At 44.0% G+C, this 26,872-nt stretch overlaps 2 protein-coding genes across 4 annotated transcripts in view; both read right to left on the reverse strand.

The window, feature by feature from the left end:
* spata20 (spermatogenesis associated 20) overlaps positions 1–6,817 on the reverse strand; it is a 348,450-nt gene extending 341,633 nt beyond the window's left edge. Inside the window, exon 1 of one of the 3 annotated variants that reach the window (XM_068004358.1) lies at positions 6,662–6,817. In XM_068004358.1, the coding sequence (XP_067860459.1) occupies positions 6,662–6,789 (128 nt within the window). In that variant the 5' untranslated portion in view covers positions 6,790–6,817. Of the gene's footprint in view, positions 1–3,834; positions 4,161–6,319; positions 6,384–6,661 lie in introns of those variants that run through there. The other 2 variants (XM_068004359.1, XM_068004360.1) reach the window with 2 other exon arrangements.
* A 3,418-nt stretch (positions 6,818–10,235) lies between these two features.
* tsen54 (TSEN54 tRNA splicing endonuclease subunit) overlaps positions 10,236–26,872 on the reverse strand; it is a 32,203-nt gene continuing 15,566 nt past the window's right edge. The window contains exons 8-11 of the mRNA XM_068004362.1: positions 24,206–24,870; positions 16,233–16,293; positions 13,178–13,294; positions 10,236–11,306 (exon numbers count right to left, since the gene is read on the reverse strand). Of these exons, the coding sequence (XP_067860463.1) occupies positions 11,156–11,306; positions 13,178–13,294; positions 16,233–16,293; positions 24,206–24,870 (994 nt within the window). The 3' untranslated portion in view covers positions 10,236–11,155. The remainder of the gene's footprint in view (positions 11,307–13,177; positions 13,295–16,232; positions 16,294–24,205; positions 24,871–26,872) is intronic.

Here is a 26,872-nt window from a genome sequence, read left to right on the forward strand (position 1 = left end):
AGCATCTACCCTGTCAAGCCCCCTCAGAATCTTTTATGTTTCAATGAGATCAACTCTCATTCTTCTAAACTCCAGAGAGTGTAGGCCCATTCTACTCAACCGCTCTTCATAGCACAACCCTCTCATCCCAGGAATCAATCTAATGAACCTTCGTTGCATCGTCTCCAAGGCAAGTATATCCTTCCTTAGATAAGGAGACCAAAACCGTACACACTACTCCAGGTGTGGTCTCACCAACGCCCTGTACATTGTAGCAAGACTTCCTTACTCTTGTACTTCAACTCCCTTGCAATAAAGGCCAACATGCCATTTGCCTTCCTAATTACTTGCTGTACCTGCATGCTAACTTTCTATGTTTCTTGTATGAAGACACCCAAATCTCTCTAAACACCAACATTTAATAGTTGCTCACCATTTTAAAAACATCCTGTTTTTCTATTCTTCCTACCAAAGTGAATATCCTCACATTTCCCCACATTATACCCCATCTGCCACCTTCTTGCCCACTCACTTAACCTGTCCATATCCCTTTGCAGACTCTTTGTGGCCTCCTCACAGCTTACTTTCCCACCTAGCTTTGTATCGTCAGCAAACATGGATACATTACACTTGGTCCCTTCATCTAAGTTATTAATATAGATTGTAAATAGCTGAGTCCCAAACACAGATCCTTGCAGCACCCCTATAGTTACAGCCTGCCAACCTGAAAATGCCCTGTTTATCCCTACTCTCTTTTCTGTCCATTAACCAATCCTCTATCCATGATAATATATTACCTTTTAACAATATTGTTAAAAGGAAAGCTGTGAGGACCTTCGCTGAGGTGAAGAGGTTACAAATGATTGAGGACAGTTAGAAGCTAACTTGTTTAGGTCAAGACAACCCACTGATGTAGGGTAAAGTAGCATGATCTTTATTTGAATGAACTTGCATTAAACAGATCATCCCAAATGCTTTTCAACCAATTAAGTACTTTTGAAGTGTAGTCACTGTTGTAATGTAGGAAATGCAGCAGCCAATTTGCACACGGCGAACTCCCACAAACAGCAATGAGATAATGACCAGATAATCTGTTTTAGGTGTTGGTTGAGGGATACATATTGGCCAGGACACCAGGGAGAATTCCCCTGCTCTATTCTGCAAATAGTGCCGTGGGATCTTTTACTTCCACCTCAGAAGGACTGATGGGTCATCGGTTAAACGTCTCATCCAACAGTGCAGTGGAGTGTCAGCCTAGATTTTGTACTCAAGTCTCTGGAATGCAGCTTGAACCCACAACCTTCAGAGGCTAGATTGCTACCACTGAGCCACAGCAATATTATTACTCAAAAATAAGTTGTACATTTTGAATTAAGTGAGTTTTATGATAACTGCTGTTCTGTATATTCACCTCACTGTGAGATGAAGCAGCTTATCAATTTGTAACAAGCCTCAGAACTGTTCACTTGGTGCACCTTCAAAGAGATTGAAGTTCATGTGTGCAAGACACGAATATCTGGTCCAGGTCACGCCCCGAGTTACGTTATCATGCAACTAGATGTAGGGTAGAGTGAGTCAACCCCCATAAAAGTAAGACGGCACCGAATCCGATAAGCCATCTACATCAGACTCAGATTTGTTAACACTTTTGTTCTATTCAATTTGCTCAGAATGACATTTTGGACACAGACAATCAGGCTACTAGATGTCTCCGTACTTTACTGAAAGTGACAGTTGTATTTGGATGGAGAATCATTCTAAGTAATTGGTAATCTGTGAAGGGCTGTTGATTACGAGAGATACAGCTATCTATTGCCTTTTGTATCAGTATATCTTCCAAGAATGTTGAATGATATATTTGATCTGACCTTATGTAAGGGGCAGGTTCCAGGCGGACAGTCCACTGCCCACATTGCAACGTCTACTTTGTAAGTCATCTTTCCAGCTAGCAGAAAAGTTCTTTTTCTCATTCATTCTCGGGTTGTGGATGTCACTGGCAAGGCCGGCATTTTATTGCCCATCCGTAGTTGCCCTGAGAAGATGGTGGTGAGCCTTCTCTGTTTGATAGAACTAAGTGGCTTGCTAGGCCACTTTAGAGGCCAGTTAAAAGTCAACATGTTGGAGTGGGAACGTACAGTCACGTATATGCCAGAACGGGGTAAGGACAGCAGGTTTCCTTCCCCAAAGAATATTAGTGAACCAGTGGGTTTTTATGACAATCTGACAGCTATTCGGTCACTTTTACTGATACCAGATTTTTATTTCCAGATCTTTGTTTAACGGAATTCAAATTCTCAAACTGCCATGGTAGGATTTGAACTCAAATTCTCTGAATCATTAGTCGAGGCGTCAGGGATACTAGTCTAGTAGCAAACCACTACACTACTGCACTCAGTTCTATAAGAATGTGCTGGCTACTAGAGGCGTTCGGCCGGTTTGAAACTGCGGCGTGTTTCACAGTATAAGAAGTGAGCTTCTGTTTTAATGTCTACGTATTGAAAGAAAGTGAGTGATTTTTATTATTTTATGTGCTGAAGAGATTAGTGAAGTGTCACTGTTTTATACTGTACACTGTTCATTTACTCAAATAAACTGTGTGTTCGTTTAGAGTCTAGTCTCGGCTTGGTAAGAGCGTACATTCAGTCTGGTTTTTGAAGGAAGGAGAATCACGTGGCAGCCTGAGAGACTATTCCTGAAGCTGGTGTAGAGTAAGGGCTCAATGTAATCCCCGGATCTCATTATCATTTACCTAGATACCTAGGAACATTAGAAACAGGAGTAGGCCATTCAGCCCCTTGAGCCTGTTCAGCCAATGATTTAGATCATGGCTGATCTGTATCTTAACTCCATCTACCCGCCTTGGTTCTGTAACCCTTAATATCCTTGCCTAACAAAAATCTATCAATCTCAGTTTAGACATTTTCAATTGACCCCCAGCCTTAATAGCCTTTTTGGGAAGAGTTTTCCAGATTTCCACTACCCTTTGTGTGAAGATGTGCTTCCTAACATCACCCCTAAATGGCCTAGCTCTAATTTTAAGGTTATGGTCCCCTTGTTACTGGACCGAAAAAGGCACAATCCGGATCGTAGGAGACGCACAGTCTGCTTATGGGAGTGATCGGTGCTGCTGAGCACAAGATAATATCTGGCATAAAAATCCGAAAACCCAACAGAAAGTTATCAATAATTCTTCAATGGCTTGGAAGACATCAGAAACTTGACACAATTATCTACATAATACCAACATCTACTTTATTCATCAATTTACATTTATATTGTGCGCTTCCCACAGCCATCAGAGAAGAGTTTAAAAGAGGGAGGGGCGGACAACCAGCCGAAGTGAAAGAATTTAGAAGAGGGAACGAATGGCAAAGTCAAAGAGTGGGCTTTAAAGAGGCCCCTTGAACGCATCATTGCCATCAACAACAACTTGCATTTATATAGTGCCTTTAACACAATAAAACATCTCAAGATGCTTCAGAGGAGCGCTATCAAACAAAATTTGACACTGAGCCACATAAGGAGATATTAGGACCGGTGACCAAAAGGTTGGTCAAAGATGTAGATTTTAAAGGAGCATCTTAAAGGAGGAGAGAGAGGTAGAGGGGTTTAGGAAGCCAACTACGTGGTCACCTCTCCCTTTTTTGAGACCCTCCAATCTGGTTTCTGACCCACTCACAGCACAAGACTGGTCAAAATAACCAGTCACATCCCGTGTGAGTGTAGCTCACTGTCGCTTCCCATCCTCCTTCACCTCTTTGCATCTTCAAGGTTCTTGACCATTCCATTCCATTCTCTTCTACCCCGCCCTCCTTCACAGCCCGTGGCATTGTTCTCTCCTGGTTCCATGCTTACCTGTCCCAGCGAGCTCAGTACATCTTCTCCAACAGTCTCTTGATATTCCCCGAGCCCAGTCAAACTCCAAATAGTCTTGTAAAATTGCCTTGGCTCTCAAATAACATGGTGTTAACCATGTGGACAACCATGTCAACCGTTCCAATGTCTCTTCTAAGTTTCACATGACAAAACTGTCCAGTAATTTCACAAAATATAAAGAAAAATTTGCAGGGCTGCGGGGAAAGAGCAGAGGAGTGGGACGAATTGGACAGCTCTTTCAAAGACCCGGCACAGCCACAATGGCCCGAATTGCCCCCCTTCTGTGCAGTATGATTCTTTTCTATGAATATATGTACTTTTGTGAACAAAATTAAATTAAAAAAGACAAGAGATCTGTTCAACATGAATAGAGAAAAACTTTTCACAAATCTTAGATGTTCCAATTGAGCTGTACTTTTAATGTGTGTGTGTGTGTGTGTGTGTGTGTGTGTGTGTGAGAGAGAGATCGGATTGTGTTTATTTACAATGCTAACATTAGATCTGTAAAAACCCTAAATACAAAGAATTTTTCATATACAATAGGTTTATGTCAAAAAATTTATACTTTTTTTTAAAAACAGCAAAAAAGAAACATGAGACTGAGGATGTTGTGGATGAATGGATAGGAAGTGGGGGATCGGGAGATCTTGTCAACTACCTGCTTTTTCTAGAAGGTACTCTGGTCAGCCCCTCATCCAGGTTGGACACGTGATGCTCATCCAAAACTCTGCTGCCCATATCCTAACTCGCACCAAGTCCCGTTCACCCATCACCCTCGTGCTCACTGACCTACATTGGCTCCCGATCCAGCAATACCTCAATTTTAAAATTCTCATCCTTGTTTTCAAATCCCTCCATGACCTTGCCCCTCCCTATCTCTGTAACTTCCTCCAGCCCTACAACCCTCCGATATCTCTGCGCTCCTCCAATCTGGCCTCTAGCGCATCCCCGATTTTAATTGCTCCACCATTGTCGTCCGCTGCCAAGGCCCTAAGCTCTGGAATTCCCTCCCTAAGCCTCTCCACCTCTCTCTCCTCCTTTGAGACACTCCTTAAAACCTACCTCTTTAACCAAGTCATCTGTCCTAATATCTCCTTATCTGGCACACAGTGTCAAAATTAGTTTGATAATGTTCTTGTAATGCCTTGGGCCATTTTACTACGTTAAAGGCGCTATATATAAATGCAAGTTATTGCTTGCCAGTACACAAAGGCTGCAACTAGCAAAGGGACTTGATGAAGACCATGGAGGCTAAGATCAGGCCAAATGACAGATTTGTACTGATAGAAAGTACCTCTGAATGCACTGTGGGTTTTCCTCAAACCGATGACTATCTTGAACTGTTCCTCTAAAATGGAAGCGCACAACACTGAGTTCCAAGGACTCTCCAAACACTCCTGTGCATTTGGGTGAAGTAAAATCATGGCAATTTCTTGGCCTGAACCCATCCTTTCTATAGCACATACTCACCCACAGTTTCCATACTGTCAGTCGATGCAGACCTTTACAGTGACCCAAGAACATTTTTCCCCTGAATTTTGGATGGGTGCCTGCAAAATGGAGGACATGGTTCCCTTCACAGCACTGGAGCATCTAATGAAATCTGCAGTCAATTGCTGTGGAAGTCTGTTGTAGCACTCCCCTCTCAAGTCCCTTCCTGTATAGGGAAACACTGTGGGAGGAGTCAATATGTGGTGCCGGAGGTGCAAACCACAGGCTGGGGCCACATTGATTACCCTGGCTGCAGCACTCAGCCCCTCGAGTAAATCTATGACTCTTCTGTGTGATTTCTGCTTGGGAGGGACGAGGGGCGGGGGTAAGAAAGCCTGGTTACAGACTGCACTTAATGAGCTGGTCCTTCCCAGGGGCATAACCCACAGGGTTGGTTGGTGCTTCTAAACAAAAAAATAACAGCATTGCTTCAACCTGGTCCACAAAAGGACCATTTTCCCTGAAAAAGGGAGCTTTTCCACTTCTGTAAAGCACGCGTAATGTCTGAAATTCTCAGCTTCTCAAAACGCTGCAGGGTTGTACCCTGAGGCTCCAACCACAGTCCTGCCTCCCCACTTGCAGGATTCCAACTGCGTACATGGCCTGCAACAAAAGAAAATCTGCAAAACTGGTGCCAAGCAGTTGCGGCTGTGTCCAGGCCAGAAAGGTTTTGTTCAGTACCCCAGGGATTGGAAAGGTCCCTGTTTACACACCAGTAACCTGCACAGATACTTTATTTAAATACCTAGTCCCCCTATCAGCCACCTAAACAGGAAAGTGGCAAATTCAATCAGAATAAACTGAACTATCATTACAGCTGCATTGCACTAACTTCTAACTCATAAACTGTCTAAAATTATAAAGCCAAAAACCACCCAATAAAATACAAATTAAGGGACTCGTGTCCATCTTTTATAGACCCTACAAGAAGTTTTCCTCTTAAAAAAATAAAGCAAGCCTATTGATAAAATACCTTCTGAGCCCCTCTTTGCTGGACAGGAAATGCTACCACAAACCCACTGGTCACCTGTGTGAGTAAACAGAGGAGGGGGGGGGGGGGCGTGCCGCCTGGCGCAAGGCAGCCCGGGAGCTGTAGTCCGCCCCGCTAGTCTCCTCCGCAATGCCCGCTGGGAAGGGAAGCGGGGGGGGACTACAAATCCCGACAGGCAGCGCGGCCGTTCAGAAACTACGTTGGCTGCTCGCGACAGGGCGAAAGCAATACCGTCGGCTCAAAAATAAACCTGCTGCCCGCCCCTTTAAGGGAGCCTCTCTCCCGGGCGGCCTACTCCTTCCCCCTCCCTGCCGCTCACTTTACCTGCGCTGTGCCGCCGCCGCCGCCGCCGCCGCGCCCCTCGGCCTGTTCCCCACACCAGCCCACGCTGAAGAAACCGCCCGGCGCATGCAGAGGGAAAAACGGCTCCCGCGACCCAAGTGTTGTAGCATCGCCAGAATCAGAGGCGAAGCGCCTGCTGCTGCGCCCTCTAGCGGTCGGAGGTCCTCAACTCAGCTGGATCAACCCAGGCCTGGTCGAATTTCACTCGAGTGTCTTATTGACACCACTGTGTCAGCCAATGAGGTGGAGGCAGGGTGGGACTCACGACAGGACTCAGAGCGAACAGTCTATTTCACAGCGGAGTCTGTTTCAACAGTGCACTATAGCAAAGAGTCCATAGAATCTATTTTAAAAGAGTCTCTACAACTACCGCAAACAGAACTCACGACCAAAACTGCAGCAACGTCTCCCGATAAAAGCAGGGTGATTTCTCCAACAATATGCAGTGAGCGGAGGATAGCTGGAGAATTACCCAATCATCTCCATTCTGGCCGGGAATAGTGGTGTCATGTATGCAGAGACAACTTGTATTTGATAACACCTTTCACATGTCCCAAAGTGCTTTACAGCTAAACAATTATTTTTGAAGACCAATCACTGTTGTTACATCGGCAAGCAGAGCAACCAATTTGAACACAGGAAGGTCCCACAAACAACCAATGAAATAAATAAACAATCGCTCTGTCTTTGGTGGTTGGTTGAGAAATAAATGTTGCCAGGATACCAGGAGAACTTCCTGTTGCTCTTCAAATAATGCCATGGAATCATTTATTTCTACCTGAACAGGCAGACGACTTAATATCGGAAACAAAAAAAAATTAAATACTGGAAACACTCAGTAGGTCAGGCATCTGTGGAAAGAGACAAGTTAAAATTTCGGGTGCGGGCCCTTTGCCTTAACATCTGATCTGACCTGAACTCTGTTCCCCGCAATCATTTCTGGAGCCTGTAGATAGTTAGCATAGTGGGGAGTGCAGACTCTGGCTCTGGTGCCAGCTGATCTTCCTGGCATGCCTTCTTTCATCTTCCACTACTTCAAACATCAAAACTGTGGTTGGGCATTTTGAAAAATTACCGTAACAAAAAAATGACTGCCCCTTTAACAGCTCCCTTCTCACACATGCACGAACTCAGACTGCTTCTAATGCTCACTTTGATGGAATTAAAAGAACTTGCATTTATATAGTGCCTTTCACAACCTCAGGCCACACCAAAGTGCTTCACGCTTCCTCAAGATTACTGGTCTACAATGACATTGGACTTTGGGGTCCAAGAGCTACACGTGGGGTTTTCCTTCAGCTGGCCAAATAATTTATAGAACACCAAAGCCACTGAAGATAACAAGTAGGGCTGAACTTTTTTGACAATCCCCAGTCTGTAATGTCAGCCTTGGCTCAATGGTAGCACTCTCACCACTGAGTCAGAAGGTTGGGGGTTCACCGTCCCAATCCAGAGACTTGAGCACGGCACTGAGGGAGTGCTGCACTGTCAAAGGTGCCATCTTTTGGATAAGACATTAAACCAAGGCCCCGTCCGCCCTCTCAGGTGGAGGTAAAAGATCCCACGGCACTATTTCAACAAAGAGCAGGAGAGTTCTCCCCAGTGTCCTGGCCAATATTTATCCCTCGACCAACATCACTAAAACAGATTATCTGGTCATTATCACATTGCTGTGTGTGCAGATTGGCTGCCGCGTTTCCTACATTACAACAGTGACATGTCAAAAGTACTTCATTGGCTGTAAAGCTGAGGTTGTGAAAGGCGCTATATAAATGCAAGTTCTTTCCTTTTACTTGCGTTTCAAGATATAAACACCAGCCAGCGTTTTCTTTGTCACAATGCACCTTTTGTGACAGATTTCCTTTGCTTGATTTTCTGAGTACTGAATGTAGCACATCATTTGTCTACATACGGTCCAATTCCATCAACATCTACATGTGATCATTTGGTCACTAGTCTCTCAGCCAAGTCAAAGGAAAGACAGGCTGTCCAGGGTTACTACCCTAGCATCCCACAACTTGGAGAAAAACTCTAGTAGTCTCTTGTGAATCACAGCCAAAAGATCTATATAGGTTCCATTCATATTGCTGGGTCCCACCCTAGTTTGGGCTGCACGTCACCTCTTTTTGCACGGAGCGAGCTTTTGGCTCAGTGGTAGCATTCCCGCCTCTGAATCAGGTGTACGGTTTGACCCTCAGTCCAGACAGTCCCAGCAAGTGGAGACCAGAGGTCTGGCTCTGAATTCTGAAAACCTCCTACCGCGCATACGACTAACCACCCTATTGGCTGGTATAAAGATGTTTACGGCCATGGAAAGAGCATTCACTTCGCTGCCTGGTAGACTATCAATCAGCCTGTGAATTCTTCCACTACTTCACACCATTCTCCAAAAGTGTGAAGATACGAAAACATCTTTTTGCAAACCTACAAGATGTTGGGCTGACAGTTCCACTGGGTGGAATCTATCATTGTGCAGTATGGTGAGGCTGAGGGCTGTGGAAGAAGTTCTGTCTTGTTTGTTTACAGCTTATTGTCACTGTCACCCATATCTTCACCATACCGATATGCACGTGGCCCTTGAAATGGTTCAAGATCATCCAGATCACTAAGAGGTTAAGTTGGTTTATGTGCTCAGTCGTAGGAAAGTTCCTGCACTCCCTGTACCCAAACTCAAAATTGCCCATCCTCCTTTCCAGATCATTTTTTTTTAATAATGTTGGTTGAGGAATAAATATTGACCAGGACACCAGGGAGAACTCCCCTGCTCCTCTTCAAATAGTGGCATGGGATCTTTTACGTCCACACGCGAGGGCAGACAGGGTCTTGGTTTAACGACTCATCTGAAAGACGGCACCTCCAACAGTGCAGCATTCCCTCAGTACTGCACTGGAGGGTCAGCTTAGATTATGTGCTCAAGTCCCTGGAGTGGGACTTAAATCCACAACCTCCTGGCTCAGAGGCAAGAGTGCTAAAAAATAAAAACACCCTTAGGGCTATAAGGTTAAAAACTGTAAGGATAAAGGCCAGAACATTGTCTATATTTTATTGATACATTTATTGTATTATGGAAAATTGTGATCTATGTACTACAGTAGCTGAACACCAGTATACAAAGAAAACAAATACATTTGAACTGAGAAAGTCAGTAAACTCAAAGCATGCTGGCTATGTTATGTGGTCATGTCAAAACTAAAGTGAATATCAACATACATACAATTTAAATCGAGTGAAACATGATGCCTGGAAGGTGGTGAGAGACGGAGATGTCTCAGAAAACTGTCAGCAGAGGCCGAGGGATTAGGCAGTCCTCCCAATCTGGGAGCAGTGCACAGTACATGGGAGACCGGTGGAGAGAAGTATAATTCTATCCTGCCATAGATTTTTCGCTACACAGCAGCATTCATTCAACAATCAGTAACTGTAAAACCTCCTGTCTTTATTAAACACAGTCTTGCTTCCTATGAAGCAATATCTATATTTTGCTCTCTCCCCCACCCCAACATTTTTTTTTAAAAAATCACTTCTAAAATTCCCTTGAGTAACAATCGCTGCGCGATTTTATTTCAGTCGCAGAATGCCACGAATGTGAAACTTTATTGTTCAAACCAATAAAAAAAAGCAATAAAAACAGAAATATCAGTTAACAGGAAATTCCAGTCATTTACCCCCACTTTCTCCCCCCATCCCCCACAAGAGTGTCTGATCTGCTGGATTGTTACTCAGTCACCATCAAATCCCCATTAAAGTCATCTCACAGGAAAAACAAAATGCAGATGTAGTAAAAGCTACAGGGGCATTGCTCTTAGAAAATCCTGCAACACACAGTAGGTTAACATGAGATTGTCCTGTTGTTGTTAAGGCAAGAAGGAAGGAAGGAGACAACATAACAGTTTTTATGAAACATCTTTGTACATTTTTGAGGAAGGGCGAGGGATTATCATGTGATCCCATGATGTCAGCACAGCGCTAATACGGAACAGAAGGACTGGTTGAGACAGTCGCAGAAATATTAACTTTGCATTTAAAACAAGCCATTTATTTTGGGCTTTTTCTCTTCCGCGCGGGGGGACTGAAGGCAACCAATTCTGTAGCTCAAATGGTCTCAACGGCTTTTTGGTACTAGTTAGAATTTTGAGCAGGATACCAATACGCTTACGTTTAGCAGGGAGTAAGGGGAGGGCTCTAAAGTTTCCTTTTAATGCTAGCGCACTTTGTTCAAACAGAGGCTGTTTGTCTGTCAGGGAGGTTAAAATAAAATTTGAGAGCTCCTTCACATATGACCAATGGTTGCTATCTCAGCAACAGTCTTGTTACTCAATTAACCCGGTTTACTAAATACCCTACACCTGCAGTCGGAGAATAAACGCTTTTGACGATCGGTTATAACCGATGCCTCCTAACCCAGAAGTCGGTGTCCAGAATATCCCTGAGAATGTGTGCACATGGAACAGCCAGCCGTCCAAGCTTCCGACAGGATCAGTGGTAGACATCCACAGGCAGTTTGAACTCCTTGAAGGTGTAGAAGGAGATATCTCCGTTATCCACCACAGCAAACACAACGGGAATTTCACCGCTCTGAAAGGCTAGCTTCTTAATTGCACGCAGGTCTGGCACCGGCCCATCAAAGCTGCAGATAAATGAGGTCAAAGAGGAAATATTAGAAAGAAAGTCTTGCATTTATTTAACGCCTTTCACAACCTCAAGATGTTCCAAAGCACTTTACAGCCAATGAAGTACTTTTGAAGTGCATAATCATTGTTGTGATGTGAAAAACATGGCAGTCAATTTGCACACAGCAAGGTCCCACAAACAGCAATGTGATCATGACCAGATAATCTGTTTTAATTATGTTGCTTGAGGGATAAATATTGGCCAGGACACCAAGGATAAATCCCCTGCTCTTCTTCGAAATAGTACCATGGGATCTTATATGTCCATCTGGGAGGGCAGACAGAGCCTCAGTTTAATGTCTCATCCGAAAAATGGCACCTTCTACAGTGCAGCACTCCCTCAGTACCATACTGGAGTGTCAGCCTAGATTCTGTACTCGAGTCTCTGGAGTAGGACTTGAACCCACAACCTTCTGACTCAGAGGCAAGTGTGCTACCAACTGAGCCACGGCTGACCCATTAGGAACTAGAAAATATAAAGCTGAGCAAGGACGTCAAGCTTCATGATAATCATGGCAAAGAACATTCCAAATGTGATATAATTGTGACAATTATATGAGAAAGCAATGCTTTAGACTGAAGATATAGCTTCTGCCCTGAAACTCCCCTCCATGCACTAAGCTCCAGGATCACCCCTCAAGCAACATCACTAAAACAGATAATCTGTTTTAGATCACATTGCTGTTTGTGGGACCTTGCTCAAAATGTTTTATAAATACATAAAGAGCAAGAGGATAACTAAGGATAGAGTAGGGCCTATTAGAGGCCCAAAAGGTAACCTACGTGTGGAGGCGGAGATGGGAGTATGGTTCGTAATGAATACTTTCAGTCTGTCTTCACAAAAGAGGGGATGATGCAGAGATTGTAGTTAAGGAGGAGGAGTGCAAAATATTGGCTGGGATAAACATAGTGAGAGAGGAAGTATTAAGGGATTTGGCATTTTTGAAAGTAGATAAATCGCCAGGCCCGGATGAAACGTATTCCAGGCTGTTAAAAGAAGCACGGGAGGAAATAACGGAGGCTCTGACAATCATTTTCCAATCCTCACTGGATACAGGTGTGATGCCGGAGGATTGGAGGACTGCTAACGTTGTACTGTTGTTTAAAAAGGGAGAAAAAGGATAGACCTAGTAATTACAGGCCAGTCAGTCTAACCTCAGTAGTGGACAAATTATTGGAATCAATTCTGAGAGACAGTATAAACAAACAAAGTCATTTAGAAAGGCACGGATTAATCAAGGACAGTCAACATGGATTTGTTAAGGAAAGTGTCTGACTAACTTGATTGAATTTATTGAGCAGGTAACAAGGAGGGTCAATGAAGGTATCACGTTTGATGTAGTGTACATGGATTTTAGCAAGGCTTTTGACAAGGTCCAATACGGCAGACTGGTCAAAAAAGTAAAAGCCCATGGGATCCAAGGGAAAGTGGCTAGTTGGATCCAACATTGTCTCAGTGGAAGGAAGCAAAGGATAATGGTTGATGGGTGTTTTTGCGACTGGAAGGCTGTTTCCAGTGGGGTTCCGCAAAGCTCGGTACTAGGTCCCTTGCTTTTAGTGGTATATATTAATGATTTGGACTTGAACGTGGGGAGCTTGATCAAGAAGTTTGCAGATGATACAAAAATTGACCGTGTAGTAGAGGCCTGGGAGAAGCTCCTATACAGACCTGCATGCTTGTCGACAGGCTCACAAGCACATGAATTGTTTTTAATGGTTTTCAAAACACCAACAATTTACAGTTATACGCCGCCATTAATACAGAAAAAACACCGCAAGCCGATTCACAGAGGTATAGTCAAAAATTAACCACCATACTGCACTATACCTGCAAACACACATTCTTGAAAAGGGTTTCCCAGGATGCGTTTTACGGAATTCTGCCACAGTATCGGCCTGGTACACATCAAAGGAGATCTTGATGTTCTCAGAGGATTCCTGTAACCTGAGCAGCAGTTGGTAAAAGATAAGCACACAAACAAGAAAGGGAAGAACTTGATTTATATAACGCCATTCACGACCTCAGGACGTCCCAAAGCACTTTATAGCCAATGTAGAACTTTTGAAGTGTAGTCAATCTTATAATCTAGGGAAACGTGGCAGCCAATTTACACACAGCAAGGTCCCACATACCGCAATGAGATAATGACCCCAATCATCTGTTTTTTGGTGTTGGTTGATAAATATTGGCCAGGGAGAACTCCCCTGCTCTTCTTCGAATAGTGCCACGGGATCTTTTACATCCACCTGAGAGAGCAGACAGGCCTCGGTTTAAATGTCTCATTTGAAAGACGGCACCTCAGACAGTGCAACACTCCCTCAGTACTTCACTGCTGTATCAGCCTGGATTACGTGCTCAAGTCTCTGGAGTGGGACTTGAACCCACAACCTTCTGACTCAGAGGAGAATGCTACAACTGAGCCAAGGCTTCAAAAAGCAGTGACAAACAGCAATGATTCTGATAATAAGAGTAGCATTATATAGAAAAGGTGCTGGTTGTTATTTCCCCAACTATCAACTGTTAATTATCACTTGATATCACTGATAGGGACGAGTGATGCTGTTTGCTACTTAGTGAAAAGATATATATAACATACAGGATTTGGCTACAAATAGCAAACAGGGGAAACCTTCCCCGCAAATGTTCATCACGAGCTGGGTTTAAATGAAGAAGGCCTTCAGTCCATCTTGCCTCATGCTTCCACAGCATCAACCTTTTCATCTTCCCCTTACAGCATTCAGTTGTTCCTTAAATCGGACCAACGTCCTGGCCTCAAGCAACTTTCCCAGCCACCTGTTAGAGATGCTGATCACCCTCATGTAAAGGAATTACTTCTGGGTATTTGCCCTGTACTTGCCCCTTCACAACCCAGTTGCCCTCTTATACCAGAAAGTATTGCTGCACATTTATTTCCTCTTTCCCATTACATATTTAATACGTCTGAGACTGACACTTGAGCTTATTTAGTTCTGCTCTCCTCTGTACTGCCTCTATGGCCCAGATAACCCTCATGTGTACCGCACATCACCACCAATAGCCCCTTTAATGTACAAAAACGTCCCAAGACACTTCACAGAAGCGTCATCAATAAAATGGATGCAGCGCCAAAGTAGCAGATATTAGGAAGGGTGACCAAAAAGCTTGGTTAAAGAGGGTCTTAAAAGAGAAGAGGAAGATGACAAGGCAGAAGGATTTAGGGAAGTAATTCCAGATCGCAGAGCCTTGATGGCTGAAGGCATAGTCTGCCAATGGTGGGGCACGAGAGGCCAAAGCCAGAGGAATGGAGAACACAGGGGCAAGGTTGTAGGGCTGGTGGAGGGCGGTGTAGTTAATACAAAGGAAGAATGTGTCAAAATGCAAGACAAAATTAATAAACTTGCAGAATGGGCATGTAATTGGCAAATGAATTTCAATATAGGTAAGTGAGAGGTGGAGCATTTTGGTAGGAAGAATAAAGACGCCACATGTTGCTTGGATATTAAGAGTCTAAATGGAATAGAGGAGCAAAAGGATCTAGGAGTAGAGATACACAAATCACTAAAAGTAGTGACGCAGGTTAATAAGGCCATAAAAAAGGCAAATCAAGCAGCTGGGTTCATTTCTTCTAGAGGGATGGAATTGAAAAGCAGGCAAGTTATGTTAAACTTGTTCAGACTACACTTGGAGTACTGTGCACAGTTCTGGTCTCCATATTATAGAAAGGATATAGCGGCATTGGAGAATGTGCAAAAAAGATTCACAAGGATGATACCAGAACAGAGATGATATATTTATCAGGAAAGGCTGAACAGGCTCTTTTCTCCAGAAAAGAAAAGTGAGGGTGACCCGATAGAGGTCTTTAAGATAATGAAAGGGTTTGACGGGGTGTTCGTAGAAAAAATGTTTCCACTTGTGGGGGAGTCCAAAACTAGAGGTCATAAATATAAAATAGTCACTAATAAATCCAATAGGGAATTCAGGAGAAAGAGTGGTAAGAATGTGGAACTCGCTACCACAAGGAGTAGTTGAGGTGAATAGCGTAGATTCATTTAAGGGGAAGCTAGATAAGCACATGAGGGAAAATGAATAGAAGGATATGCTGATAGGGTTAGATGAAGCATGGAGGGAGGAGGCTCGTTTGGAGCATAAAAGCTGGCATGGACCAGTTGGGCCAAATGGCCTATTTCTGTGCAGTAGTTTCGATGTAACTCAATGCTAGAGATAGGGAGGGAAAAGGCCATAAAGAGATTTAAACAAGAGGATGAAAATTTTAAATTTGAGGCTTTGAGGTACTGGAAGCCAATGTAGGCAGGGGTGATGGATAAAAGGGCTTGGTGTGGGATAGGATAGGATACGGGTAGCAAAGCTTTGCACGAGCTGAAGTTTACGGAGCGTGGAAGATGGAAGCTCAGCCAGGAAGTCGAGTCTGGAGGTAACAAAGGCATGGATGAGAGTTTCAGCAGCAGATGGGTTGAGGCAGGAGCGGAGAAGGGTGATGTTATGGAGGTGGTAGTAGGCAGTCTTCGTGATGGAGAGGGTATGGGGTCGGAAGCTCAGCTTGGCCCGGGGTTGAACAGGACAGTGCGTTTGCAAACGGTCTGGTTCAACCTGAGACGATGGCTGGGTTGGCGGAGGAAATCAGTGGCAAAGGTACAAAGTCTGTGGTGGGGGCCAAAGATGACCGGAGCTAGCCACAATACACCAGGTGCGTCCTAACCATACTGTGATAATGTGACAGCTGTTAGCAATCACAACCACACAAAGCATTCCGGCTCTGTCTTTGCTGTAACGCCTGAAGATGTTTCACGGCAGTGGGCAAAGGATTAAAGTGTCAATAGGTTGCAATAAAATCTCAGAACCCAAGGAAGTGCAGTTACAGAGGTAATGCCCACTGACAACTTACCAAGGAGCTCCATCCAAGATATGTGCAGACTGCATGATGCAAATATGTTGCTGGAGGTCTCCTTTATTAGGTGGGGTGGGGGAAAGAAAATAATAGATTAATAAAAGAAAAAAAAGTCTTACATTTATACAGCACCTTTCATACCTCAGGACATCCCAAGGCCCTTCACAGCCAAAAAAGTACTTTTGAAGTGTAGTTGCTGTTGTAATGTAGGAAACACAGCAGCCAATATGTGCACAGCAAGTTTCCACAAACAGCAATGAGATTAAATGATCAGATTCTCTGTTTTTAGTGATGTTGGTTGAAGGATAAACATTGACCAGGGCACCAGGAGAACTCCCTCGCTCTTCTTCGAAATAGTGTTAAGGGATCTTTTTCGTCTACCTGAGAGGTGATTGGTTTATCGTCTCATCCGAAAGATGGCAACTCCGTCAGTGCAGCACTCCCTCAATACTGCACTGAAGAGTCATCATAGATTTTGTGCTCAAGTCTGTAGAATGTGACTTGAACTCTCAACCTTCTGACTCAGAGGCGAGAGTGCCATCAACTGAGCCACAGCTGATAATCACAACTAATAATCACCTTAGCCTACCCTGTTCTTGAGAACTGCAATATATCTTTTTGACTGGCATCCTTTTGTGGGCTACAACGGCTCTTCTGACTGGCATTAATTGGGGATACAGACGGTTGAGAAATGTTCTGGTGATTTTCAGCTGTGGTTATTTTTGATGTCTCACATGACTGTGCTCCAGTAGCACCCAAAGCAGTTTCTAATTGTCATTTTATGTATCTCAGTTATAGAAATTTTATATTTGCATGTTTCCTCCTAGTTACATCAACTTTTGTTGTATTACAAAGAATTTACAGCATAGAAACAGGCCATTCAGCCCAACAGGTCTATGCTGCTGTTTACGCTCCACACGAGCCTCCTCCCACCCTAGTTCATCTCACCCTATTTGCATATCCTTCTATTCCTTTCTCTCTCTCTCTCTCTCTCGCTAATCCAGCTTCTCCTTGAATGCATCTACGTTTTTGCCTCAACTACTCCTTAGCGTAGCGAGTTCCACAATCTAACCACTCTCCTAGTAAAGAAGTTTCTCCTGAATTCCTTATTGGATTTATTAGTGACTATCTTGTATATATGACCCATAGTTTTGGACTCTCACACAAGTGGAAATATCTTCTCTATATCCACCCTATCGAACCCCATCATAATTTTAATGACCTCTATCAGGTCACACCTCATTCTTCTCTTTTCTAGAGAAAAGAGCCCCAGCCTGTTCAGTCTTTCCTGATAGTTATAACCTCTCAGTTCTGATATCATGCTTGAAAATCTTTTTTGCTTTTCTCCAGTGCCTCTATATCGTTTTTGTAATATGGAGAACAGAACTGTGCATAGTACTCTAAATGTGATCTAAATTAGGTTCTATATAAGTTTAACTTAACTTTTCTGCTTTTGAATTCTATTCCTCTAGAAACAAACCTGTGCTTGGTTTGCATTTTTATGGCTTTGTTAACCTGAATGAACCGAATCTGGGGCCTTCCTCGTCTGTTGGGCTCAGTGCTGCACCATGCAGTGTCTTCACCCACTGGGTCATGGGGAGCCACAATGCAAGTTTTTAACCAACACTACTTTTTCCAGTCAGCCTGATAAATCTTGTCTGATCACATTCTGTTTCCCGAACGTGAGCTGGCTGCAGGGCTGTGGTAAGAAGTCTAAAATATCTTTAAAAATTGATTGATATAATTCACATTACCATTTTGAAATGTCTCTCTCTGCGTGGCTGTCCCTCAATGCTTTGAGAATTGGCAGGTCATTAAAGTCATGGAAAACAAAAATATCTTCTTGAATTTTTCAATGTGGCTGGGAAATCAAAATCCAAATTACAGTGTTTTAAAACAGATGGTGTATACTAGGGATGTTTCAAAACGCAGCTGGATGGCAAAGGCCCTTCAGCCCATTAGGACCTCATCCTTCCAGAACACCAACCCTACTGTTTTCCAATTATAGCTTTTAACATCCACCTCAACACAGAGTAAATCTGGTTTAATGTCTCATCTTCAAAAGCACCTCCAACAATGCAGCACACTCCTTCACTGCTTGAACCCACAACCTTCTGAAGTAGAGGTCAGAGTGCTACCAACTGAGCCAAGTTGACATTCTCTAAGAAGACACTTTGCTCTCAGGTATAGAATATAAGAGCAGGGAGGTTATGCTAAAACTGTATAAAACACTAGTTAGGTCACAGCTTGAGTACTGCGTACAGTTCTGGTCACCACATTACAAGAAAGATGTGATTGCACTAGAGATGATAGAGGAGATTTACGAGGATGTTGCCAGGGCTGGGGAATTTTAGCTATGAAGAAAAGATTGGACAGGCTGGGGTTGTTTTCTTTGGAACAGAGGAGGCTGAGGGGAGATTTAATTGAGCTGTATAAAATTATGAGGGGCCTAGATAGAGTGGATAGGAAAGACCTATTTCCCTTAGCAGAGGGGTCAATAACTAGGGGGCACAGATTTAAAGTAATTGGTAGGAGGATTAGAGGGGAGCTGAGGAAATTTTTTTTCACCAAGAGGGTGGTAAGGGTCTGGAACTCACTGCCTGAAAGGGTGGTAGAGGCAGAAACCCTCATTGCATTTAAAAGGTGCTCGGATGTGCACTTGAAGTGCCACAACCTACAAAGCTATGGACCAAGAGCTGGAAAGTGGGATTAGGCTGGAAGGCTCTTTTTGGGCCAGCACAGACACGATGGGCCAAATGGCCTCCTTCTCGGCCATAAATTTCTATGATTCTAAAAAATCCAGGGCAAACACGTCTGCAGTTAAGTATCTGTGGCTTGAGGAGCTTCAGCTCAGGGTCATTGAACTGGAGGTCGAGCTGCAGACACTGCGACACATCAGGGAGGGGGAAAAATACCTGGACATTCGGCTCCAGGAGGCGGTCATACCCCTTAGGATAAGGTCGCCTGAATTGGTCAGTGGTCAGGGACAGGAGGGTGTGACTGTAAGCAAGGCAGGTAAGGGGATCGAGAAGGTGGAAGCGGAGGAGCCTCAGCAATTGTCCAACAAGTTTGAGGTGCCGGCAGCCTTTATGGACAAAAGCAGGGGCTGCATGGTGGATGAACAAACTGACCGTGGCACAGGAAGGCATTCAAGCGGGGGGAGTTAGTAGGAATGTAGTGGTAGTAGGGGACAGTATAGTCAGGAGGATAGACAGTTCTCTGCAGCTGAGAACGAGAATTCAGAAGGCTGTGTTGCCTGCCCGGTGCCAGGGTTCAGGACATCTGCTCTGGGCTGGAGAGCAACTTGCAATGGGAGGGGGAGGATGCAGTTGTTGTGGTCCATGTAGATACCAACGACTTAGGTATGAGGAGGGAAAGATTCTGCTTAGGGAGTGAGAGCAGCTAGGGGCTAAATTAAAAAACAGAACCTCAAAAAGGTAATAATCTCTGGATTATTACCTGAGCTACGAGCAAATTGGCATAGGGTAAATAAGATTAGAGTGTTAAATTCATGGCTCAAAGATTGGTGTGGGAGAAATGGGTTTCAATTCATGGGGCACTGGCACCAGTACTGGGCAAAGTGGGAGCTGTACCATTGGGATGGCCTTCATCTGAACAGTGCTCAGGCCAGTGTGCTGGCGAATCGTCTAGCTAGGGCGGTAGAGAGGGCTATAAACTAAATAGTGGGGGCGAGGGATCAAGTAAGGGAAGATGTGATAAATTAAAGAAAGACGACAAGACAAGAGAGCAGGGTAGCAATAAGGGAAATAATAATCAGAGTGGTAGGAAGGGACGGAGCATGCAAACTTAAGGTTGCGCCAACAGATAAGGCTAGAGGTTGTAAAAATAGTAAAAAGACAGCACTAAAGGCTTTGTATCTAAATGCGCAGAGCATGCGTAACAAAATGGATGAATTGACAGCTCAAATAGAAATAAATATACACAATCTGATAGCCATTACAGAGACATGGCTGCAAGATGACAAAGGCTGGAACCTGAATATTCGAGGGTACTTGACATTTCGGAAGGACAGGAAGCTAGGAAAAGGTGGAGGGGTAGCTCTGTTTATTATACTCATGACATCTTTAATTGAGAGAAATGACCTTAGTTCTAAAGACCAAGATGTGGAATCAGTTTGGGTAGAGATAAGAAATAGTACTGGCAAGGAGTCACTTGTGGGAGTAGTTTATAGGCCCTCTAACAGTAACCACACTGTAGGACAGGGTATACAGGAAGAAATAACAGGGGCTTGTGAGAAAGGAACAGCCATAATCATGGGTGATTTTAATCTACATATAGATTGGAAGAATCTGATTGGCAAAGGTAAACTGGAAGATAAGTTCATAAAGTGCTTTCGGGACAGTTTCTTAAAGCAGCACGTTCTAGAGCCAACCAGAGAGCAGGCTATTCTAGATCTGGTAACGTGTAAAGAGACAGGATTAATTAATGACCTCATTGTAAAGGAGCCTCTAGGTAGTAGTGATCACAATATGATTGAATTTCGCATTCAGTTTGAGGGAGAGAAGAGTATGTCTAAGACTAGTGTTTTAAACTTAAATAAGGGCAATTATGAGGGCATGAAGACAGAGCTGGCTAAAGTGAACTGGGAACTTAGGTTAAGGGATAGGTCAGTAGAGATGCAGTGGCAGACATTTAATGAGATATTTCATAACACTCAGCAAAGATACATTCCAGTGAGAAAGAAAGACTCCAGGGGAAGGACATACCATCCGTAACTAACTAAGGAAGTTAAAGATAGTATCAAATTGAAAGAAAAAGCATACAATTCCGCGAAGATTAGTGGCAGGTCAGAAGATTGGACAGAATATAAAAAACAGCAAAGAATGACAAAGAATAACAAGGAGGGAGAAATTAGAGTACGAGAGAAAGCTAGCTAGAAATATATAAAAACAGATAGTAAGAGTTTCTACAAGTATTTAAAAAGGAAAAAAAAAGTAAAGTGAGCGTTGGTCCTCTAGAGTGTGTCTGGGGAATTAATAATGGAGAATAAGGAAATAGCGGATGAACTGAACAGATATTGTGTGTCCATCTTCACTGTGGAAGACACAAATAAAATGCCAGAAATAATTGTACATCAAGAGGTGAAAGGGAGGGAGGAACTTAAAACATTTACAATCGCCAGGGAAAGGGTTCTGAAAAAAATATTGGAACTAAAAGCTGACAAGTCCCCAGCTCCTAACGGACTTCATCCTTGGGTCTTAAAAGAAGTGGCTGCAGAGATAGTAGATGCATTGGTATTAATTTTACAAAATTCCCTAGATTCTGGAAGGGTCCCATAAGATTGGAAAATAGCAAATGTAACTCCTCTATTCAAGAAAGGAGGGAGACAGAAAGCAGGAAACTACAGGCTAGTTAGCTGAACATCTGTCATAGGGAAAATGCTAGAATCTATTATTAAGGAGGTTATAGCAGGGCACTTAGAAAATCTCAATGCAATCAGGCAGAGTCAACACAGCTTTGTGAAAGGGAAATCGTGTTTGACTAATTTATTAGAGTTCTTTGAAGAAGTAACAAGAAACATGGATAAAGGGGATCCTGTGGATGTGGTGTACTTGGATTTCCAGAAGGTTTTTGACAAGGTGCCACATCAAAGGCTACTACACAAAATAAGAGCTCATGGTGTAGGGGGTAACATATTAGCATGGATAAAGGATTGGTTAGCTAACAGGAAACAAAGTGTAGACATAAATGGATCATTTTCAGGTTGGCAAGATGTAACGAGTGGAGTGCCACAGGGATCAGTGCTTGGGCCTCAACTATTTACAATCTATATCAATGACTTGGATGAAGGGACTGAATGTATGGTTGCTAAATTTGCTGATGACACAAAGGTAGGTAGGAAAATAAGTTGTGAAGAGGACAAAGGGAGTCTGCAAAGGGATTAGGAAGGCAAATGGAATGTTGTCATTTATTGCAAGGGGAGTGGAATATAAAAGTAGAGATGTTTTGCTACAGTTGTACAGGGCATTGGTGAGACCCATCTAGAATACTGTGTGCAGTTTTGGTCTCCTTATTTAAGAAAGGACATAACTGCTTTAGAGGCGGTTCAGAGAAGGTTCACTCAACTAATTCCTGGGATGAGGGGGTTATCTTATGAGGAAAGGTTGGATAAGTTGGGCCTGTATACACTGGAGTTTAGAAGAATGAGAGGTGATCTTATTGAAACATATAAGATCCTGAGGGGACGAGAAGAGGTAGATGCTGAGAGGATGTTTCCCCTTGTGGGAGAGACTCGAACTAGGGGCCGTTTAAAAATAAGGGGTCTCCCGTTTAAGACGGAGATGAGGGTCACGAGTCTGTGGAATTCCCTTCCCCAGAGAACGGTACAGACAGGGTCACTGAATATTTTTAAGGCTAAGTTGGATAGATTCTTGATTAACAAGGGAGTCAAAGGTTATAGTAGGGTTGAGGTAACAATCAGATCAGCCATGATCTTATTAAATGGCAGAGCAGGCTCGAGGGGCCAAATGGTCTACTCCTGCTCTTAAGTACATATGTTCATATATAGAAAGTGACCCACTGTCTCACTGCATTGACAATCACCTTGGTCATGATATATCAATGACAAATTTATATGGAGTGCTGAAATTCCTCTCTGGTGGGTACCTGATTGCACAGGAAGAAAGCGAAATTTATCCCGCAAGTCAACTCCAGGGCCATTCTCCCACACTTCCTTGCTGTATGGCGCAGCAGTAACATTCGCCTGGGAGAAGGATACATGGCTACAATTTTGGCTGGGGCACGTTCATCATGCAATTATTTTCACAAAAATTAAAATGATGCATAAATAAATGGTCACTTAGGCAAGGTACCAGGAGGCTGCCAGTGCCCAAGGAACTTACCCCAGCATGAATCAGCACTTTGTGTCAGCCATGACTCAGTCCGTAGCACTCTCGCCTCCGAATCAGAAGGTTGTGGGTTCAAGTCCTACACCAGAGACTTGAGCACATAATCCTGGCTGACACTTCAGTGCAGTACTGAGGAAGTGCTACACTGTCGGAGGTGCCGTCTTTCGGACGAGATGTTAAACCGAAGCTCCGTCTGCCCTCTCAGGTGGACGTAAAAGATCCCATGGCAGTATTCGAAGAAGAGCAGGGGAGTTTTTCCCCGGTGTCCTGGCAAATATTTATCCCTCAGCCAACATCAAGAAAACAGATTATCTGATCATGATCACATTGCTGTTTGTGGGAGCTTGCTGTGCTCAAATTGGCTGCCGTGTTTCTTACATTACAAGTGTCTACACTTCAAAAAGGTACGTCCTGAAGTCATGAAAGGCGCTATATAAACTTGCATTTATATAGCACTTTTAATGTAGTAACGCGTAGTACGAAGTCTCTACTGGCACCAATTACCCAATCATCTCCATTCTGGCCGGGAATAGTGGTGTCATTACATTTCTTTCAGGTGAGGAGACAGAAATGTGAGGGGGGAACCCGATTTTACTAAGAAAAACTGTTTAAAATCCGGATGAAGCTTCTATACATTCATTTTTTACTACTCTTAGGATCTCTAAATCGGAGATCAATAAAATAATAAAGTACACAGGCTTCGTCGCAACATATATGCCACCAGTTAACTACTGGATTACAATTTTACATTTTCAAAAGGTTTTGGGAGCACTCAAGAAATTTGCAATCTAAGACCATCAGGAGTGATTGTGATGATACACTCGAGGGACAGCATCCAAAAGGCTCATGTATTTATCATAAGGACAGAGGCCCCCGAATCTCTGCGGGGAGTTGTCCCGATCTCCTGTCGTAACATCGGTGTAACCCCCAAGAGAACCGGCGCCAACAGCTGTTTATGTAGTTTTGCCGTGGGTTCCATCGATCTCCTGCCAACGTTATGGTAGGAGATGTTCCCCTGCCACCCCCCTTCCCCCGTGGGACCTCGGGGCCCAGTTCTGTAGACACAGCACTACTGAATGACCCAGTGGTACTGCCACCTACCTGTTGAGCTGACTTGTCCTGGTTTAAGAAGTGGCTCCACCTTGTCCTTCCACAGGTGAGCGGGCAACTTTTTACCTCTGGCACACTTCCACCTGAGCAACTCCTTGTATTCCTTCCAGTTGGAACACTGCCTCACCCGTTTGTCCTTATTGATGTCCCTTTTGTACCTGCTTTCTCTCTTCATCCTCTCTTGCTCTTTCCAGGACAACTTTTCACGCCTCTGGTTTATTTTCTCCTGCCAGGCGGCTTCGTCGGAGGCTCGCGCAAGTATGTTGGCCGGCAGGAGGGCTTGGTCTGGCACGGCGAGCTTGGTCTGTGGGCAGTCGCGCCCAACATTGGGGAACTTTATCTTGCTGAAGTCCCACCTGGGTTTCCCAACACGCACCGATCTCTCCCGTGGATTCCCGGGGGAAGGTGCGACAGAACTCCCCGATACTTGCCGAGACCAGCCCGTGCTCTCCAGCTCAGCCTGTTGCCCACTGTTGCCCGTTGAATGCCTGTCGTCGCTCTCTTTGTTTTCTTGGGGTTCTGCCGGTTTATCAGCATCCTTTTCCAGTGCCTTGCAAGTGGCGTCCTGCAGACCACCCTCACACTGCTGCCGGTTCTCAGTAATACTTCTGCTAGTCTCTGCCTCCGCGGGTCGGTCAGAGTGGCTTTTCTTGGATCTGAAAAAGAATATTTTTTTTCCAAAGTCCCTAGATTAAAATAATATTGATCTAAAAATGCAACACACTATATCCAATAAGTAAATGTGCAGTGGGCTACACTCTCAACTCAAGAGACCAGACTTCAAATACTAGTCTTGCCTGATGTCTACATGAGAGTCCTCATGAACCTAAGGTGGCAACTGTTGCAAACCTCAGCCTACGGAGGGAGGGTTGGTGTTGAAGCTCTTCTCACACCCAGTTCTGGCACACTGACCAAAGAACCACGCTGACCACATCAGGATGACTGATCCATCCTCCAAAACTGAAAAGATGTCATGGCAGAAAGAGAGAACACATTTCATAAACTCAAGTTAAAGGAGAAAGTGTAGAAAACAAATACTTTGCCATATGTTGAGCCCCATAACAACCGTATTGGTGCCTTTAATAATAATAAATACTTTAAATTGAACGCCATTGCAAAACCTGATGGAAGGTGACAGGCCCTGGAGCTTGGTTCTTTGTAAGGGACAGGCCCGAGCTTGGCAAAGATGGGATTTTGGGTCTTTGTACAGGACAGGCCCTAAAGCTAGGCTCTTTGTAGGGGACAGGCCCTAAAGCTTGGCAACGATTCGAGTGTGGGCTTTTGTGCACGAGATCACTCAAGCTGTAGAGTTCCGGATTTGCTGCAGTTTGTGAAGCAAGGAGGTAGGAAGACAGGTACCAAAGGAGAAAAGGGTGCGAGAAGGTTGATATAAAGTGGAACTCACTCACCAAATTTTACCACTGATAAGATCAGGTTAGCTCTGAAATTAATGTTCAAAGTTTCAGGCCTTTGAACTGTTGATACAAACTTTGCTAAAGTAACTAGGACACCTAAGGGCACTCAGAATAGTCTGAGAGTTAAGAAAAGTCACTGTGAGCCTACATTCTTTGAGTGAATGCGTTCTGCAGATCCTGCCGAGCAATTTGTGACTCATCGGAACAAAACTCCTCTGACGCAGTAAAAAACCAGCCAAAAGGTAAGACCAACACATGAACAGTTCTAATCTAATCAAGGGCTTCTTAATGGCAATTTTAGTAATGGAGATTTTTTTTTAAATCTCTTGGCCGGGGAGGAGTGGGGGTCACACTTCAGCATCATTGGCCACATCAAAACAGCAGCAGAATGACGGGCATTGGCATGTGTTCGTTTTTAAACAAGATTTCGATGACTAACAACAATCCTCTTCACTGAGAGGACTGGCCTGCAGCCCAGGCTGACTCAACTGCATCCTTGAGAGAGGAAGGGAGTGTCTCCCTCAGTACAAAACACATGAGGATGAAAGGCCCTCTGCATCTTGAGATTCCAAAATGTGATCTGCAAAACAAGAAGAGTTTGTGCAGATGGTGCATCGGGGCAGGGGGAGGGTGATTATCTGCAAAGACCAGTTAGTGAGCCTGACAGTTTGAAGAGCTGAACTCAACACCAGCCTCAGGAGCTCCAGCCAGACCGCACGCAAACTTCAGAAATCAAGACAACAGAGAAACAACAGCGTGTTAAAGAAGATTTGTATTTTTTTTTACTGCCCATTGTCTCTCCTCCCCTAGTGTTGGCCTCTTGCTGGGGTACTCACACTGGTGTCCATGTTTCACTAGTGAGCCGGGGCAGTGCTGGCAGGCTATTCAGCCGTGACGCTTATCAGATCCAAATAGGCATTCTTTCCAGTAAAGGGGGGGGCGGGGTGGGGGGAGGGAGCAGGGGCAGTCACCAGATAGCAGTCAAGAAGGGGAATTCCTGGCAGATTTTCCTCTCCCATCTCTAGAGTGCAGAGGTCAGTTACAGCATCCCGATTGTAATGGTTAGGAAAATATATTGCGTGCCTGTATGCTTTAACTGATCATCCTCCCAGGCAAATAGTGACTCACTGGAATAAAGTTACTCCCATGTATCAACGACAGTACACAGCACACAGTCAAGAGGCTGATACAACAAGTATTCCAGTCACCAAATAAGGGTAATGCCCTGGAACGCCCTATTTAA

Source organism: Heptranchias perlo, chromosome 23, assembly GCF_035084215.1.
Source record: "Heptranchias perlo isolate sHepPer1 chromosome 23, sHepPer1.hap1, whole genome shotgun sequence".
Lineage (NCBI taxonomy): Eukaryota > Metazoa > Chordata > Chondrichthyes > Hexanchiformes > Hexanchidae > Heptranchias > Heptranchias perlo.